The sequence below is a fragment of the Centruroides vittatus genome, unplaced genomic scaffold (genome assembly GCF_030686945.1).
Source record: "Centruroides vittatus isolate TY-2023 unplaced genomic scaffold, ASM3068694v2 contig_1743, whole genome shotgun sequence".
NCBI classification, from domain to species: Eukaryota; Metazoa; Arthropoda; class Arachnida; order Scorpiones; family Buthidae; genus Centruroides; species Centruroides vittatus.
This window is the reverse complement of record NW_027121062.1, coordinates 364,512-385,510: the sequence shown is the minus strand read 5'-3', so window position 1 is coordinate 385,510 and position 20,999 is coordinate 364,512. Positions and strand designations below refer to the sequence as shown.

General features: G+C 28.2%; 1 protein-coding gene across 1 annotated transcript in view; it reads right to left on the bottom strand.

Annotated features, from left to right (window-relative positions):
* Positions 1 to 275: 275 nt before the first annotated feature.
* Positions 276 to 20,999, bottom strand: part of LOC136969149 (ceramide synthase 6-like) — a 58,604-nt gene continuing 37,880 nt past the window's right edge. Inside the window, exons 4-10 of the mRNA XM_067263243.1 lie at positions 20,813 to 20,870; positions 7,791 to 7,841; positions 7,624 to 7,716; positions 7,409 to 7,537; positions 7,220 to 7,326; positions 3,771 to 3,927; positions 276 to 3,677 (exon numbers count right to left, since the gene is read on the bottom strand). Coding sequence (XP_067119344.1) covers positions 3,579 to 3,677; positions 3,771 to 3,927; positions 7,220 to 7,326; positions 7,409 to 7,537; positions 7,624 to 7,716; positions 7,791 to 7,841; positions 20,813 to 20,870 — 694 coding nt within the window. The 3' untranslated portion in view covers positions 276 to 3,578. The remainder of the gene's footprint in view (positions 3,678 to 3,770; positions 3,928 to 7,219; positions 7,327 to 7,408; positions 7,538 to 7,623; positions 7,717 to 7,790; positions 7,842 to 20,812; positions 20,871 to 20,999) is intronic.

Below are 20,999 nucleotides of genomic sequence, written 5' to 3'. Positions count from 1 at the left end.
TATCATAATGTTGCATCTTTGAACTGTTTATTCCATTTTAAAAATCAGTTACCTGTTGTGCACAATGTTTTGAACTCAAACTCTACCCAAGACTTAATAATTTATCCAATTCATTCTTTAATATCTTCTTGCATCTCTTTGTCATCTTGTGTTCTAAAACCTATTTTATGTATATGTCACTGAATACCCTCTTATATAAAAACTGTTTTTAAAGAATTTGGGTCTTCGTAATTAAGAAAATAAAACAGTACTCATCACACGGTCACAACGATTCGTAAAGCATATGCAAATACTTTTATTTTCGAGTTGCAAACTATTTTAGGTGATGCCAGAATTTTCCAATACATCGAGATTGCCAAAATTGCCAACTACAAAACAATTATTTCAATTAAAAGACACATCTATCGTTCGGTGCTCGTGATTCCGATTAAAGAGTCAAACCCACATTTGCAGTTAAAATATCTTATCGGCAACAATGTGATTTTCTATAACTTGTTAGCGTGTATTATGCTCGTTACCGCATGCAGTTATTTTATAAAATAGCCATTATCTACAATAACTTTATGTTCTATTGTCGAAACTATTTACAGGAATGTCATTTTAGTCCAACACCTTCCGCATAAGATGGTGACAACTTAAACTGCACGTCTTTCTTGATATAAAGTTTTCCTTCGTGTAAACCATCAAACATTTTCTAGAATAGTATATTAATTAAAGATATTAGAGGAACCCAGAATTCAACCTATTCAGTTATCAAATATAATGATTTCCTGTGCAACTTTTTGTACTTCTATATTACACAATTACATGGAAATAATACGTGTTTAATAGTATACCATTAAAATATGCAGCTATAAAATGTACTGAAAGTAAGAGTAATGAAGTTTTATCATAAAACAACTGCATTTATCATCCCAGAAAAATACTTGTTAAAACAGTTTAATATAAGGAGATAAAATATAAAAGGTAAACACTATCAAATGATGTAAATTAATTATTCATAGCAGGATCATATGACAGAATAAATGAAACTGTAGGACAGCAAAGCAATAGATTTTAATCCAATCTGGTGGACCAGCCAGACGGAGAGGCAGTTAAGGCATCTTCCTTCTGCCCCGTGAGATCCGGAATCAAATCTGAGCTGTCAAAAACCCCCAGGAATTTTTCAGTGCCAGTCCACCCCAAATACACGGAATCCATTCCTCACTCACTACCTGACTGAATCCACAATAAGCTCAAAAGGGAAACCATCTAGTGTCCACGGAGCAGAAAGAGGGGGGGAAAAACCAATCTGATCCGATGGAAGTTCAAACTGAATTCAGTTCATAAAATATCAAACAATAAATTTTAGAGAACTTCAGTACAATCCACTTTCATTCCTTTTAAGTAATTGTATTAGTTACACCAGAATCTATAATCTAAACTTTGCAAGTAGTTGGACCTTTGACAATAAGCAATATCACAAGAACTAATGCATGCCACCTACAATTAACTAAATCAACACCTGATTTGCAAAGTGAATCGAAACTATACAAAACCACCAAATCAGAATTGGAGAAACATTCCAAGAAACTGGATTTGATGTCTGTTAATTTCATATATTTCTAGTTCGTAACATCTATAAATACTGCTCTGCTGTTTATTATAAAAAATCTGAGCATCTCAACCTCAAATATATTATAACATGTATAAATTTTTTAATAAATTATTTCATAATTTATTCTAGAAGTTTCACAACTAACAAGAGGAGAAATTTTTCTACAACAATGAATAATAGAAAAAAAAAGTATAGTAAAATAGTTTTGATAGCATGTTTTTTTTCCTAAACCCGAATTAAATGTCTCAAAAATTAATCATTTACATTGATTCGCAGGAATATGTCTCGGAAATTTTATAGACGCAAAATTTTAGAGGAGACTCGTAACATCATGTATACTTAGTTATAGAACTACAGTCTTTTTCTTCTTGTAATAATTGAAATATTGTTCCCTAGATAGTATAGTAAACAACAATGCAATTAATTTAATCTATCACAATTAACAAAACAACAAAAAAAAGCAGACTAGCTATAGCTATTACTGGCAAAAAAACTAATTATTGGGCCCATAAAGAACATTGCCGCATTCAGTTTGAGCAAATCTGATTTCTAGTAACTGCATTTGTGAGGCGGAAACTGCATGCACGGCACAACAAACGCGAAATAATAAACAAAACGCAGTAATTAAGTGTATATTTATATATATATATTTTTTCCTTTTTTTTTAATCATAAAAAGCTACTATTGCATACAATTTTTGCTCAAAATAAATTAAAAATTTCAAGACTCCCCCCCAGTTAAATATTACACATGGATACAACCTTTGGAAACTGGAATATATTTCTAAATATATCCATTTAAATTATTCTAGTTAACAGCAATTTAAAAGTTAGTTCAAAGATTAATGTAAACATGGAATAATTTTTTTTTGTATTGACATCGTCTGCAATTCCAGATTTCTGATACCAGTGCACTAACACAAGATACAATCTTTACATCACATGTTTTTAAAATGACCGCATTTCTTTTAGTACAAGAGACTAGATTATTTATTATTTTTTTTTTTTTACAGAAAAACGTGACATACTGATAGTAAAAGTTAACTATTCTTGTTTAATAATTAATTATTTTACGACGTTTTGATTAGATTTTTACCAAAAATAATAAATTTACTTTCATTTTTTTTATCTTTACAATAATGTATTCGTGAAATATTGGCCGATTATTTGATGGAATGGAGGCAAATGTGATGAATTATGATTTTAAAAAAAAGTACAAATACTGTCGATGGTTTAAACAATGGTTACTGCAAACACTGTACAAGTTATGTTTAAGAGAATCATAAATTCAAAATTTGTTTCCTTTTTTTGTTTTCTTATTTATGTCATTTTGTATTTTTAATGCGAGTTAGCACAATAAATCAGTCGTTTACAATTATTATAGTCTACGACAAAGAAAAGGGGGCATTCAAATAATGATCAACCTTCATAAAGTAAGCATGGTCCAAATGCTGCAAAACCTGAGCGATTTTTCTGGTCCTTTTTTTTTTTAAATTGACTAAATGATACAATTATATGTAAATCCGATTTGTAAAAATGCCTGAGAGTCCGAGTAACATAACTAAACAGTTTTTGTTCTATGCATTACAGAGTGACACTCTGGCTTTACATCAAACTTGGTACTGCAAAAATAGAAGTGGAGAGGAAATATTCTGGAGTAAATTATTAACTAATGTGCAACCTTGTAATTAAAAAAAAACCTTTGCAAATGGGTGAACATAGAGAATGTTATCGTCATAATACTTGTTATACAAATATTTTTGTCAAATGATAAAATGCAGATACCAATCAATTTTTTTTTGCAAGTATAAAATACACATCAAAGTGTCTATTTTGAATTGATAGCTGAGGGATAAGGATTCTATTCAACCAAGTTTTGATGGTTTCCATTTTCAAACAAGTGGCAATTATACATTCACAAAGGCAAGTGGGCCACTGGAAGATGGAATGTCCTTTTTTGGAACATGCTAATCAAACAGATCTCAAGATTTTCTGCGTGTTCTATTATTGCAGTTTCCGTCTGCATTACAGCTGCTACTGCTGCTGGCAGCACTGCTGTCATCACTACGAATATCTTTCACCTTAAATGAAAAGAACAATAATAATTAAATTTAAGATATATTTAAGTTCATGATTACATGGAAAACAAATTCAAATAAGTAAAAATTGTAAACCTGTTTCGAGGAGATTGCTTGAAGGGCAACTCGAATGATCATCCAGGTCCACACTATGTGAAGCACTTGCAGGGCACACAATAATCCATTAAAAATGTAATAAGCAGGGAACATTGCAGTACATGTGACAGCTTCAAAAGCTGTACTATATATTACCCTGAATAATTGAAAAGTTATTATAAAACTTTTTCTGTATTATTTACAGTGATTGACTTGATATAGACTAGTATTTGATAATATAATACAAATATTCTATCTTTCAACCAAATAAATATTCCAGTTTGCATTTTGTTCAAAAATTACACAATAAAATCTAACGTTACAAAAAAAACTTGTTTTTCTAATATAGGACTCAACAAATTCTACATGATACTTCATATCTTTGTGATAAGTATACAAGGTCTTTTGAAAACAATGATAACCATTTTAAATTACTGTAACTATGTTAATTATTACTCAAAAAGTATGTATTGTACACCAGTTGATACAGTAATTGTTTGAGTTTCACCTACCATCTTCATTCAAATGTTTTTTGTGTACTGCCCATAGGAAGTTCTGTAAGCAAAAATGATGACTCCACAACAAAAAATTTGTTTTTCATTCTTCAATCTGCAAACTCAGAATCAGTCATCTTGTGTAGCAAGAATGTTTGCCATGTAAGGCAATCATTCATGATGAATCACTTTGAAATTCTCTGCGAAACTCATGAAACATGGAAAACTAAAGTCATGTAGTAGTATGCACAATTTTTTCACAATTATTATTAAAGTAGATTGGAAAACTCTAAATATGGCGAGCATAGAGACCATTAAACAGATCTGTCAATTCATCCATATTTTTTACATTTAATATCTTCATTTTCATTTCTGAGAACACATAGTTATGTCTCTCTCTAATCACAGACATTAGAGAATCTGTGAGATAGGATATGGCCAGTAAGCTACGGCTGTGACTCAAAATGTGTCAAATATGGCTTACACAAATGATACGCCATATCATTTGTGCAAGCCATATTGAACGTTTTCCAAGATAAATTTCATGTGCAAAATATGAATATTCATAGTTTATATACAGTAAAAGTTTATCATTTACATCTTAAATCTAAAAATGGAAGATGGTGTACTTTTAATTTGTGTACATCTTGTACTTTATTAACATTTCTGTATTGGCTCAAAACTTCTTGAAATTCCACTTAATTCAATCAAAGAAGCCAGGCTTTAACAGATTTTCATATTAACTTTATTACTACTCTGTTTTTAAAATTAAACTATTTTGAAATTATTAATTCCATTCTAGAATATAAACTTTATTTATTAAATGACTTATTTAATGTATGGATTATCATCATCATGTTTCATCAGAAATATACAAGTATATAAAGTTCAAAATTAACATTTAAGTCTGAGAGAAAAACAATACGAAGTTATATGAAAAAAATATATAAGAAATATAATTTTTATTTATAAAAATTTATATTCACGTTTTGGGAGGTAGTCTAACAAACATATTAAAACTGTGGTGCAAAAAAGTAAATACATTTTTGCACCACCTCACTGAAATTTTATGGTATGAACTTAGAAACAGATATTCATTGTACACAATTATAAATTTTGTATTGTACAATAAATTTATTGTTCAAGCATAGCAGTGTAAAGATTTTAAACATTGTGAGGTAGCAAGAGAGAAATTTCAACTTATAGTTATATTTAGTTAGTTACATTATTTATTTCCCACTTTGTTTCAGTCATTTTGAGTTTTGGGTTTGAGTTAATGTTAAACCTCAACTGTTAATTCGACACTTCCTAACTAGACCTTCATTTGCATAATAATAAGATTTGAATAATGGGTGAAAGTGCATCACAGTGATCCCACTAATTAGGGGTAAATACAATGACTAAAATATTATGTAACTAGTAGCTTGGACGCCCCCTAGTTGGCGTTCGTTCCGTGGTATGAATAATAAATTCATTAATTTAAATAATAGCTAGGGGTGCCCCTAGTGGCCGTTTTTGGCATACCGTGACAGAGACTGCCCAGTTTTTCAGTTTTATATAGTAGATAATCTACTTATAATATTGTAACTACAAATGTTGATGGAAACATGTGTTAAGCAGCATCTTACTTTTTGTTAGCTTGTTCAGTATGCAAGTCAGCATGCAAGTCAGCAATGTATAAAGAACATTTTCAAAATGACACAGCAAGCTAACCTTCACTTTTGCTGGTCAGTGTGCAGCATGAATTGTAAGTGATTGGTTTCAACTAAGAGTTTTTCTTCTAGGTTCTTTTTCCTAATTGAGTTAATTGTTTATAGATTTTGATAAATTGCAATTTTTAGTAGTAATCAATTTTCTTGTTGTAATTACTGAAGTAAAATTCATAACATTGAGTTTTATATCAATTGTTGTTACTGTTGTAATAAGTTTTCTGCTTTGTAGTCAGATAGTCCAATACTAACATTTCCAGTTTATTAAATTAGTGGCAGTGCTAAGTTCACTCAGAATAGACTAAAGGCTTGTGGCATTATTGGAGTCCACAACTGTATCCAACAAATTCACTTGGAATGAAAATGTTGTGATAAAGCACTTTCTTATTGTTTCTGAAATAATTTCTGCCTGGGCAGTTTTCATTCAGCCTACAGCCTGATCAGCCTACAGCCTACACCGATCCTGATGGCTTTTTCTAGCTCATGTATGAATTTCACCTTGTCCATCTTAGCACCAAATGACAACAATACTGTCTTTCAATAACGGATTTTAAATGCATGTGTGATGCCTTAGTTTAGCAGCTGTAAACATGACGTCATGTTTGGCGAGAGGAATTTCAACCCTGCACAAAACAGCTTCTCATAACAATAACATGAGGCACTATTAGCAAAGAACAAGAATTATTCTTTTGGCCCATTTTGTTGTTCAACTTGATAACCCTTGAACAAAAACACTGATACGTGAGAGTGTGTACTAGACAATCATTAAAAACAGAAAACAATAAAGGTCCATTAATAGTAAGCTTTGCCTTGCCAATTATTTTGTTGCCACAGGAAATTCTGTTTGAGAGGCAGTTTTGCATTTACAATATGTAGTACATACTGTATTTCACTTCTAGAAACATGATCTAAACCATGTTTGCAGAACATATGGTCATTTATAAGGGTGTGTTTTGCATTAAGGTACATAAGTGGATGGTCATTGGTCAAGTAGAGGTAACCTTCTGAAATGGAATCAAATTACATTGGTCATAAGCAGGGTGTGCAGAGGGGATAATGAAGCAAGAACAAACAATTATGAAAAAGCTAATTTATCAAATACAAAATTGCAAACTGGTGATTTAAGTGCTTTAAAGTAGACTTTTTGAACATTCAAACTAATTTTAGTTTCAATGAATCTATAATATTAAGTAAATCACTGTTAATTTTATTTTTATAACAACTCAATATAAAAACAGGACAATACCTATATGGATATAGTCCCAACCTAGATACTATCCATGCTAATGTGAAAACTACAAACAACATGTCACCAAGGCGTTGTTTATGAATATACTTTGCCATTTTCGCTGCCTATAATAATAATAAATTTTATTTTATTTTATTTATTTAATACCCAGAAAAATAATAAATTATTGAAAATAAACAGACAGACCTCTAATGGACAATCTGCAAAGTCGTGAACAATTAAAACAATGGTTCCAATACGTGTAAGATTACTCGACCAAGAAAATACCAACAAAAGAATGGTAACAATATGATGAACAAACATCTGTGCAAAATCCTATAATGAGATTAAAAAATAATTCAGTTTGCACAATTAAAATGAACATAATATAAATTCTGTAATAGAAAATATCTTCCAGTTACTTTTCTTTTAATATCCATAAATTGAGAAAATGTCAATGACGTATAAAATCCTAATTCGACCATATAATACCACCAAACATCGCTTGTCATGGACTGTTCAAAAGAAAGAAAATCCAATTACACATATTAAAAAAATCTCATTTTTTAAATAATTAAATTATACATACATGATGAGGATAGTCATACCAACAATGTTTTGTATCCCATAGCCATGGCTTCTGTAAAAGAATTGATCACAATTAAACATAAAATTACAAAAAAGAACATTAGAAATTTTCTAAATTTTACTCAGATAAACAAAACCAGAACAGAAAAACTGTTTAGACAAACTACATTAAAAAAAAAACTAACACGTAAACAAAGAGTGACCTCAATTTCTTCATATACTAAATTTAGAGTTTCTAGGTTCTAGGGGGGAAAAAAATCTGTTGAATACTTGGAACTGGCTGCATGTATCTTTTTTTATGCAGTGATAATTAGAATGAAACAAAATATGATTGACCAAAATTAATTTTGATTAATTTATTTTTAGATAATTATTAATTTTATAGGCTCAGAAAGTAATGAAAAATTCTACTCTTTCATTAATTTGATATAATTTTATTTATTCATTAAAAATGTATCAAGAGTTAAAAAAAAACTGTGGTTTAAAGTATCACCTAGGTCAGGGATGACGAACCTTTTTGAGTCCACGTGCCATATTGTAAGCATACTTAGCTTTAAAGATGTTAATGTGTGCCAAAGTCTTAGGCTTCTAATAATGATATTTAAAGAACTTAAACGAATACCCTTTAATTCGAATAAATGTTAAAAATCTGATTGAAAAAAAGGATGATTGAAAAAACAGAAATCGTATGATACATTACGTGCTAGATGATTTCTCTTACATGCCATCTCGGGCACGCGTGCCATAGGTTTGCCACCCGACCTAGGTTATTGTTAATACATTTTGTATACATCTGTATGTAAATTTGAAATTATTTTATATGCAATTGCCATCCTACAATAAACTCATGCTTTTGAAATACATCAGAAAATCTTTATTAACATTTTAAATATATAGTATATACAGTCAAACCTGTTTTTATGCGCTCCTTTTATGTGCGATTTTTATTTGTGCGATTTTTTTAATGCGAATTTTTAATTTGTGCGGTATAGTTGGCGACTAGTCTCGTGCGATTCGTCATGTCTTACGTTGACTTATTATAGCTAAATAAACTTATTATAGCATAAATGCACTTATTATAGTAATATTATTGCATGAATATGCGAAAAATGAAATAATTTACTTTTTAAGTCAACAAAACACCACCTGGACAAAAATATGTAAAACAGACGATAGACCAGACGATGCAGTCAAGTGCTGACATCTGTTGTCAATAAATTCTATTTCGTACGGTTTTGAGTTATTTTCTATGTGAGACTATTTTTATGCGGTCCCTGTTGACCGCATAAAAAAATTATTTTTTTAATTGTGTCGCGAAAACTATTATTTACAGCCATTCGTGAAGTTTCGTAAGATTTTTTTTAATGCGTTTTTTTTAATGCGGTCCCTATCCCCCGCATAAAAACAGGTTTGACTGTATTTGACATTATGCATCAATTCAAAGCAGACTAAATTATGTCTCCTGTGTGAGCATAAAATTGCTATAATGGACTTATTGTAAAGGAAAAATGGCAAAATGATATAAAAATAAACTTAAATCAAACAGAATACTAAACTATGTTTTATATTGTGGTGCAAAATAAAATCCTTAAAATATTTGAAAATTAAATTTCCATCCTAATTTTTTAATTTAGAAATATATTTTATACCTTTATCCAAAAATGATTTAAAAATTAAATCAGTGGAAACAAGCAGGAATATTTACCAGTTGATTTTGTCTTTGGTTCTTTCATGATAAATGAGTAGCGCTCATTAAAAAAAACCAATAATCAATTGTTTTTAGTTATTAATTACACCGATAGAAGCGTATTTCATTTTAAAAGGTCAAAAATCAGTTATTCACTTATTATAATTTGTATTAAAATTTACAAGTCAATAAAAATAATTAAGCAAAAAAAAAAGATTCTAGAAAATTAACACACAGTAAAATAATAATAATTGTCTCCAAATACTTTTGTGTTTAAAATTAATATTTAAATTATATTATACAGCAATTTTCAATAATATATTATTTACAATTTGCAATCTAAAACTTTGAATTTTTCTAAAATATCAGAGATCTGTCGACAGATTGCTACCTAATTTGATAGTATTTACTTCTGAATAGCGGCAAAACCTAAAATGAAGGAAATGCAAACGCAAAAGAAATTGCCGTTACATCTTCTGGCAGCAATTGAATATTCGATGACAAAATCTTACATTAATCAAACACTTGTGATTTATGGTTTTTGCAATTTTATCAAGATATATTACAAAGCACTTTTGCATCGGTGATTCACAGTTAATTTTTGATTATGTAAATGTATAATTTCAAGACCGAAAATACGTATAAAAATGTTCTTTGAATTTAAAGTATATTAAACTTTTTACAACATTTTAAGATTGCTTTAAGTTTGTCTTTTATTGTCATTTTATTTGTTAACTCGAACATTATTTGAAACCACAAAATAAAAAGCCATTGTAGTTTGGGTTAACAATGTCACAGTACATTTTTGTGGAGATGCGATTAGTATTTAATACAGAGTCAGAAAACCCAACAAGTATTAATTTTCCATATTTCAAATTTAAAAGTTTCTACGATAAGGAATTTTTTGATTGGTAGTTTTAAATTCTTATACTAAATACTTTTCACCATATTAAATTTACTTGAAACAAAACAAAAATAACATTATTTCATAGCAGTTTTTTATTTATTTATTTATTATTATTATTATAAAATTACTTGCAAAAATAATAATAAAAATATTCACATAAATTTCTCAATTAATAAATTAACAAAGAAAAGTACAGTTATGCATGACAAGAGAAATTTGTATTTTTTATGATGTGTTGAAACAATTTAAATATTGTCTTTAATATTTAAACAATTATTATTGTCTTATTAAATATTCAAAGATAAATTTAAAATAATACATTCAAAATAGTTTTAGGAGACATTCTACCGATTAGAATTATCAGAGTTAAATTTTTAATGCATTCTACTCCACTTTAAACCGTATCGTGCACTGTGGACGGCTGGAAATTGGACCAAAAATGTTCTGTTCCATAATAAACTCATTGTTAACTTCAAAGAAAGAAGTGTATTTCTATCTTAATAAAAGATGGTGCCAAGATTTGTTGATTTTTCTGATTAATTTTACAGATGAAGCATTCAGAAAATTTAAACTTTCCTCCAACTAAAAACCTTATAGCAAAAAGCATTTATAAGTAAACTGATATATGGGATTTTTTTGGTTAAAAAAATTCATTGACCCATATTTTTAGTATCAGACTTCTTTAATTAAAAAAAGTGAAAGTAATACATCAAAATAACGTTCATCACAAATTTATTTAATACTCCAGAGTAAAGTTTGTAATTATTTCCAAAAGAAAGGCTTGGTTTTTTAATGAAAAGAATAATTAATACACATCTAAAGCAAATCAATTTATTTAAACAATCTTTCTTTCTTTCAAAGGATAGAAGGCCTAACCCTAAGGCATAGCCTTTGAAAAGGAAAAATGAAGATATATAAATTTAAGTTAATTATTAAATTTATATATCTTCTATCTTTATATTCTACTAGCTGACCCGGCCACGCGTTATTGTGGCTCAAAATGTATCTATTATAAATGTATAACACTTCCCCCGTGGGGGGAATTTCAAAAAATCCCTTCTTAGTGTACATTCTCTTGACGTACCCTATTAAAACGCAATCAAAAACGCATCTAAAATAGTATAATAAAAGCCGAGTTCTTCACAGTAAGCCTTAATCCCGTCACTTTTCCCGCTGGGGAATATCGAAAAATCTCTTTTTAGTGTATATTCTGTTGACGTAACCTATTAAAACGCAATTAAAAACGCAAAAAACCGCATGTAAAATAGTATAATAGAAGCCGAGTTCTTCACGGTAAGCCTTAATCCCGTCCATCTCCTCCCACTAGGGGGAATTTCGACATGTATATTATATAAAAACACGTGCGTATTCGAATGCAACGCTGTGTCAAAATTTCAAAGGAATCGGTAGGAACAAACGAACGTTATATTTTATTTATACTTATATTATACATATTATACCTTATATTAAATATTTTATTTATATAGATAGATAGAATATGATCTGCTTCAGTCCATTTTCACAGAAAAGCAGAATGCCTCACAGAAAAGCAAACTTAGGTCGTCAGAAGGTAGCGCCATCTGTTGGACATAAAAGCCTTAATCCATATATAAATATATTTTTGAAAGGGGGGAAATGGTGTAGGGGTATGAAAAATAGATAGTAGCCGATTCTCAGACCTACTGAATATGCATATAAAATTTGGTAAAAATCGGTAAAGCCGTTTCGGAGGAGTACGGTAACTAACATTGTGACACGAGAATTTTATATATAAGATATAACTTAATAATGAAACAATTATTAGTTTGTCTATTTAACTTGTATTTGTTCCTCGAAGTTGGATTAAGTCAAAGTAGTTTTTACTTGTTTTAGAACTAAGAATAATCTTTGATTTTAGTATTTTATGAAAAATGAAGAGTTTAGCTGAAGTGAGAAGGGTGAAGGAAAGTGTGAAAACATGAGATCCAGAATAGCCACTAGGTCCCATTAATTTAAACAACCAGAGTTACAATAGAATTACAATAAAATACAATACACTTGAGATCAGTAAACAAGCCTTAAAACAGCTTTTGGCTTTGAGATTCCCCTCAAGGCCGTGTATGTATAATCCCTCCTACTTGGTGGGGATATTTAAATAATCTGGCAATTATAAATTAAATTTAAGCCTTCAATACTCTAAACGCATTTCTAAATCTGTTAGCCAATTAGTACTGATATTTCAGTTAGGACTGAGAACGCGAATCATTATTGACAATTCTCTAACGAGACAATGTATAGATTATCGAGATAAATTTAATATATTTATACTTAATAGCATATGAAATAAAAAAGCATTTTCCTTATTTTGCAAAACAATGGATATAAAAATAAATTTAAGTAATTTCACTTAATTTTCTAAGTAACTTTAAGTTTTTAGTTACTCCACTTTTAAACTGATTGCTATTGTCTCATCTCATTACTTGTTCTCCAAACAATTCAACAATGAAGACAATGGTCTAAGTATTATTGTTAGATGAAAGCATGCTATATCGTAATTGTGAACAGAGTATTTAAAATTACAGCATGGTTTACTTTTTCCGTAATCTTTTAATTGTTCCTTCAAGTAACTCTCCTTGGACAGATATTAGGAAATTACTCACTTAGAAAGTACTTCTTTCACTTTTATTATATGTTAGCAGGATTTTCAAAAATAAAAATCAGGTTTTGGACATAAGATGACTACAGAGGATGGATTAAGGAAATTTGGTATTTATTAACTTTTCTAATTTTGCATTGAGGGATTATCAATTTTATTAGAAATCTATAAAATCCAAAAGGGAATAACTTTTTATTTGTAATGTAACCAGAAACATTTTACTTTTAAATAAAAGTTTGTTTTTTAAAATACATTTAAGACTTAAATAATTTTAACATTTAAGTTTTGCTCCATTCCTTTCAATTCTTTCAAATGCTCTTAAGATTTTTGACAGTATTTCCTTCATTGTGACTGCTCTTTTCCACTTCAGAGGAAACTAATGTACAGTAAAACTTCTCTAACTTGAAACTCAAAGGGGCAGGAAAAATCTTTGAGTTACAGACAATTCAAGTTAAAGAACAATAGAGTAAAATATGTCAATTCTGAATAGATTTGGTTTTAATCTCTCTTAAATTATATAAAGAATCTTTGATATAGTAGAGCATCATTTATCCGAAAGCCAATCAACTGAAACATCGGTTGACCGAAAGCTTTCAGTCGGACTGTGTCGTGCTGAATCGAACGTTTTTGATACTAGATTAACTTCTAAAGTATAATTTTTTTTTGTTTTTATATTTTTAAGAAATAATTTTTAACAATACAATAGCCACGATTATTATAAAAATTTTTGTTAGGCTTAAAATCGACAAAAATTCAACGCGAAGCAACACGCAACAGAGAAAAATTTCAAGATGGGATAGGTTAATATATTTTTTCATACATAATCAGTTATACGAAAAATAAGTTATCCAAACAACCCCAGTCCCCAATTGATTCGGATAAATGACGCTCTACTGTAGTTTTATTTTTGAGTTAAACAGCCCATGTAACGCCTTTCAGCAAAATGTTCATTGTAACTAATGAAATTGAACAGTTGTGCAGGTACATGTTGTTGAGATAAAGTGAGAGGACTTCTTGCTTTGAACTAGAACATTGTCTGCAGATCAGTGTTGGACAGTAGATATAACTGTGTGAAAATTTCTTAGAAATCCAATAATTAGGGGATCACTTTAGTTAGAATAAATATTAAAATTCGAGTTGGGGAAGTTGAAATTAACATAAATTGGTGTCACGGACCATAAAAAACTTTGAGTTAAAAAATTCAAGTTGGAGATATTAAATCCCCATGCTATTCCATTGAGACCCACCAAGTGCTTCATTTTCTTTAACTCAAACATTTCTAACTCAAATATTTCTTTAAGTTAATGAAGTTTTACTGTATTTTGCAATTTGTTCGTTCTTTTTTTTAGTTTAGTTTATTTTTACAACAGACTAAAATCTTTCCATTGGTTGACATTGTGGTATGTTTGGTGGATGTCTCTAGGTACAAAATCAACTCTGTGGATTTTACATAGTGTATTGCTGCCAAATCTGGACTAAACAAAGTATGGCAACTACGATTTTTTAAAAAGGACAAAGATATTTTTTAAACATTCATTCATTCATTAATATAAATTTTGGCACTAATATTTCCTTTTATCTGTCATCAGCAACAAACTTTTCAATCCACACTGCAAATTGCTTGCCATACCAGATATTTTGAACCAAACTTTTTGACACTGATTGATGTTTGAGATTCTGGAAGAACTTCTCCTTCAAACACACTATAATAGCATGATCCCAGAAGTGTTTAGAAGTCAACTTTCACTTATATTTTGTCAACTAAAACCAAAGTAGCATTCTTCTTGCCAATTACAGAATACAATTTTTGAGCTCTAATTTCAATTACCTTCTTTTGTTTTTCAGTCACTTTAGGTATTCTTTGTTTTTTATATGATTTCATACTTGCATGCTGCTTAGGCCTTTGAACCATCATTCAATAGTTTTACATTTTTTCAGTATCTCTCACTGATGTAATCAAAGTTATTTTTAAAAAATTTCACTATCTTCTGGTCGAGTTGTGAACAGCCAGCACCATATTTTCTACTGAAATCTGGCTTTTGAAAAATGGACAATGTCTTATGATACTAATTTAACACTCCATCAACCATACTTTGGAAAATTTGTAGCTATTTAAATAATTACTTCAGTAACCTAATAGTGCTCTCTTTTCCCAAACTTATCACAATAACTTCTGTATATTATAATACTCTTCTTTTATTTTTTTTAAGTACCTTTAATAAAATGCATTTTGAACTCGTATCATCCCTCTTCAGTTGTTTTACAGTTGTACAAAACAAAGGTACAAATAAATTTTTAATTTTAATATTACAAAAGTATAGACATTAAGGTAAAACTTAAATATGATGTACTGTACATACTGGATTATTAAATACATATTTGGTATCCAAATCTTCAAATACAGCATTATTAAAAGCAACAAGACACATACCATAACAAGCAATCGACATAGCACCAGGTGAAGGTCTTCTCCCCTCCTCCAGCCATCTTCTAGTTCTGGCCTCCACACAGCTGGATTACAGGAATGCACCACTACTCCTGGTGGCACATATCATAAGCACACATTTAAAACATAAATTGATACCAAGAGGGGTATATCCTTCATTATTAATTTTATTTCTGATTTCAAAATGTTAATGAATTTTCCTTTTAAAAGGAGTAGATTCCTTCTTAATTATTTTTAGTGTATTTTTTTAAATTTCACATCCCTGGCAGTGACGAATCACTGCTAAGTGTAATTATTATTTTTATTTGCTGTGATATGCTCTTTAAACCTTGTTCTTGATTCTCTACCTGTCTCCCCCCCATATATATATATATATATACTCGTTGTTTAAAGCAACAGACAGTTTAGTAAAACCGATAACAAACAAAATTCTTATTCTAATTATTTGAAATTGTTTCTATGGCAACAAACAGAATTATAAATTATAAACAAAAGTTAACCTCTTTTGATTTTTATGGATTTCTATTGTTACAGTCCTATTAGTTTTTCTTTTTCACTATTTAAATGATTATTTTTAATCTTCTTTTTGTTATCTTTTTTATATTGTTTTCAACATTTAAAATTTTTAAATGTTAGAAGGCACCTCATTTTTCAAGCTCACATTCCAATTTAAATCATTGAAATTTGGAACTCGGAAAGACCAGAGGCAGCTTATCAAAGGAGCCAAAAATGTTTGTTGAAAAAAAAATGGGGCTGAAAAAGTACTCAAAAGTGTGCCTTTTCATGTGATTTATATAACCTTTATATTTTCCACATTTACAAAACACGAGCAGAAAATCAATCAACTTTAAACAAACAGACATTTGCATGTTTTTTGTAATTTCCAGACCCTAATCCTAAGATAAAATGTGTGTGTGAAAAAATAAGAATGAAAAGAAATACTGATATCACTATTCTGAATTAATACCTCACTTAATATTCTTGTCATGAAATAAATCAAGTGAAGTTTTAAATGACAAATAATGAAAGTTAATTTAAAATTTCAAAATGAAAATAAGATTGTTTTTAGTGGTATGAACACCAATTTTTCTTGTTTTGAGATATTCGAGATCTTGCATTTCAACTGATTTAAAACCCATTATGAGTTTGCTAGGCCCACAATGGGATGATCAGGTGGTGAGGGATAGGGCCCAACATAACCAGGACTGCCCCACGAAAAATTCCTGGGATTTTTTGGCGCATCTAGATCCTGGGTTCCGAAGAGTGGTGGGCTGCTACCCTAACCACTTAGCCATCCAGCCATCAATAAAATACATTATTAACTGTACAGATTTATTTATTTAATACATGTATTTAAGGTAAGCAATTCTGATAATTATTTTTGAGAATTTCATTGTAAAGTTCAACTTGTGAAAATCAGGATTGACAAGACATTATAAAACCCTATTTTCCACTTAAGTAGGCTGACACAAGAAAGTGGTCACTACTTCAAAATGAAAATTGATGATTTTCTTGTTCTAATTCAATACTCTCAAAGCTCTCACTGCATTTTTCTGTCATTATTAAGGGTAAAGTAGCTGACATTTTTGTTAATTTTCTTAACGTGTCAACGCATTGAGAGAGCAGAAGCAATCTCTTGCTGTTTTAAAACTGAAGTGAGGTTGAAACACAAATTCATAAAAATATAGCAAAAACGCAGACAGAAACACATTTTCAGAGCTCCTGGTAAAATCTAACACAAAATACAGTATACAAAACTTTCTTTTTATACGCTGAAAAAAACTCAGAGCATAGTGAATAGAAGAAGTCTTTCATAATGACATTCACTCTAGTCTCATTTTAAAAAATTGGTACATATTTTTCACTGGGGCATGTACAGAAACATAAATGTCTAAATCTAAATTTGATTCCAGATTTAATACACACATTTGAGATTGCTTAAATAGTTTTTGAATACAGATGTAATAAGACTAGAAATTCTGTAAACAAATTTTTATTTATTCAATATTTGAGATATTTTGATGTAAAATTAGCCTTATTTTCTTCAAATGTTTGTCAACTTATCTTTAAATTCTATTCCATAATTTAAAAAGCAGTTACACATATATATTTCCTCATTAAATAAATATATTTTTTAAACTTCTCTAACATCCCTTATAACAAAAGACTTTTAAAAAAAGAAACAGCTAAAAAAGTTGTTTTCTATCCAAAGTCAACAACATGAAACTACAAAAAATACAATGTTTACTATATCTATTTTTACTTTAAAACATTTAAACAGACACTTTATTTGTTTATTTAGCAACGAAAAGATTATCAATGAAGACAGATTTTATCTACAACTATTTGTAAATAATTCTTCTTTTAATACAGTATTTATTTAGTGAATAAGATCATTCATCTTTAATGTATTACTACTAATTCTGATTTATAAACTATTTTTACATTATATTTATAAACCAATTCATTTGATTTTTTAAAATTAACAATAATAATTATGTGGATATTGCTTTAAAAATATTGTTTATTATTATATATATAAATATGATTTCATTAAATATTTCTATTTTTAAATAATGTATTGTAATTTAAAACAGTTTGTTCGGTAGTTTTATAAAAGTTATAATATTTTGCTGTAATTTTGATTATATTTAAATTTACTGTAATAATTTTGCACTGTCAGCCAAATAATTTGAAAAATATTTTTCTTATTATTAATTTCAACATTTTCAAATTAATTCTGCTGCTTTATGCATACAAAGCATTTTAATTAGTTTGAGTAGTTTTCCTCCATGACAGTTTTTTAATATACATTTTGAATTAATGTGCTTTTGACTAAACATTTATATATTCAAAATTAAATATGAAAATATCAAATTTTAATAATTTTGGAAAGGTCTAAGCATAAAAATATCAGAAAACTCATAAATAAGTATTTAATTTATATATAAAATAAAGTTAAACTAGAAAAAAAGACAAGAAGGGGAACTTAAGCATTTAAGATACGAAACTTAAATGAAAATAATTTATTTTATATAATTAGATATTTTATTTATTTTCAAGCATTATATAGTTTATTTATATCCTATTTATTTGCTAAATATGTATACAAATGTATTGATCTTAATGATATGAATATTTGTATAACTTATTGGTTTTATCGGCAAAGCTAAGCTACTTCAATCAATAAAATCTAGCATTTAATTTAAATTTCATTTGAGCAAACGAAATATAAAAACAAAGATTAACTAAAATAGAATCGTATTTTATCTTATTTTCGGACTTTCATTGTAAAAACAACATTTATATTTTATGATAAAATTTGGTAAAAATAAACTTTATCAAGCTTTATCATAAGAATATCCATCACTTTCCAAATTTAAGAATCAGTATATCAGTGTTTAAATTTTTTTTTTGGTTGCTGTAAATACTCTATACAGCAGGAGTATTAAATTATTGATCTGAAGAGTAAATCTGAGAAATAAAGATAGCATTTTGAATAGAATACTTGCTGTATCTGCTAGCAATGTTAAAACAATTGTTTATACATATACCTACAAACATTAAACAAGATAATTTAACTTTTGCCTGACATCATTTATATTTCATCTAACAGAAACAAATGTAAAAAAACAAATTTACCAATAATTAATGCCTTGTAATAACAGACATGGCTGTCAAGCTGAAAACTAAAGAAAATTATAAGCAATAGAAATTATTTAATACAAATATAATTTATTACATGTATGTAGACTATTATTACAATGAAACGGTTATCACGCATGCATCTGATAATCCTTTCATTGTAATAATATTCTACACATGTGTAATAAAGTATATTTTTATTAAATATTTTAAAAAAGGGATTCAGGGCTTATTGTTAAATTCAATGGAAATTCATTCTAGTATGTAATATTGAATATATTAATATATAAAATCATTCATTCATATTTTTATCTGGTTCATTTCATTAGTTCTTTAATTATAGAATTTGGAAAGTGCTCAAGAATCTTCAACTAACAATGTAATACATTGACACTAAAACACAAATTTTATTATATGTCTAATTTAATAGCAACTACTTACTGTTGCATTTATAACATATAAACAAAGCAAGACTAATGTGATTTGTATATGTTCATTGTTGGTCTCTGAACAATGAAGTTCAGGAGAAATGATATAAAACTACATCGTAATTTATGTAATTTTTACAGCATACAGAAAAAAAAAGACAAAAAAGTTCTCTCATTGGTCACAGGAAACAATTTAAACATTTACTTTTTAAATAAATGGCTATCAGTTTGAAGTAATTATTCATAAAATTCAGTTTCTGACCTTTATGACAGTTATCGAAATTGCAGAAGGGCTACTTCATTTATGTTTTGTATTAATGCAAATATAATATAAACAACATAATAAAAAAACTTGTTAATTAGTTTTGATTAATTAGTGTGAATATAGCCAAACAGAAAATCTGGAAAATCATTTGGTAAAGAAATTAAATGTACTGTGCATTTAATTTCTTTTCTACTGAAATTTTTACTGTAGAAATTTCTACTGTACTTAGTACTGTACTGTATTCAAAGGTTTTTGTGAGCCAGTTGTACTATACTTAAATAGTCAAACTTAATTTTTATTGTGCCTTTGTACTTTTAATTAGAAAAATTAAACTTTTACATACTGAAAATTTATATAAATAATAATAATAATGATAAAACAGAGCATTTGTTGTTATAAATTTTAAAATAATTTTGTACTAAAAAATTATTTTATTTTACTTAAAAATAATACTCTGTTATAAAAATAAAAACAGAAGCAGCTGTTGTAAAGAATTTATGGGGATTCAAAATATAAACTGATATATTTTTACATATATTACAAGATCAAAATTGTCACTTCTGCTAAATTAATGAATGCACAAACTAAGAAATTTACAGCAGTTTATATTACATTTTCTTTGTTTATCATTATTATTCAGCTTTTTAAATAGCACAATATTCAGAGAGAGAATTTAATGTGTATGAAAACGATAAGATTTAATTCTTTTGTGGGTCAAATGCATATTTCTTTATTTTATATTTTTTCAATTAATCTGAACTTCAAACTTTATCTCTACAGAAACTCATTTGCTATTTTTTTCATCTTAATAAATATTAAAAATTAATCTCTCTTATTTCTATAAAAAAATTATACCAATATAATATTTTAAACCGATGTTAAGAGATAAATCACTGTCACGAGCCATATAATCTTCGTAAAAATTATAATTGATGTTCAATTGTAATCTTATTCATATAATTCAATTTAACATGAAATAAAATTAAAGCTATATTAAATTACAAACTTACATCAGACAATGTATATAATCCATATGCAAAAATACTGCAGTAAAATGTAAATCTCCATCTGAAAATATTATTAATTGAACAATTTATTAATATTTCTACATATTAATGCATATTTTAATATTTATTCTAATTATTCACTTTAAAACAACTCAGAATATCACAGTAAATTTTAAAAAATAATATTAAA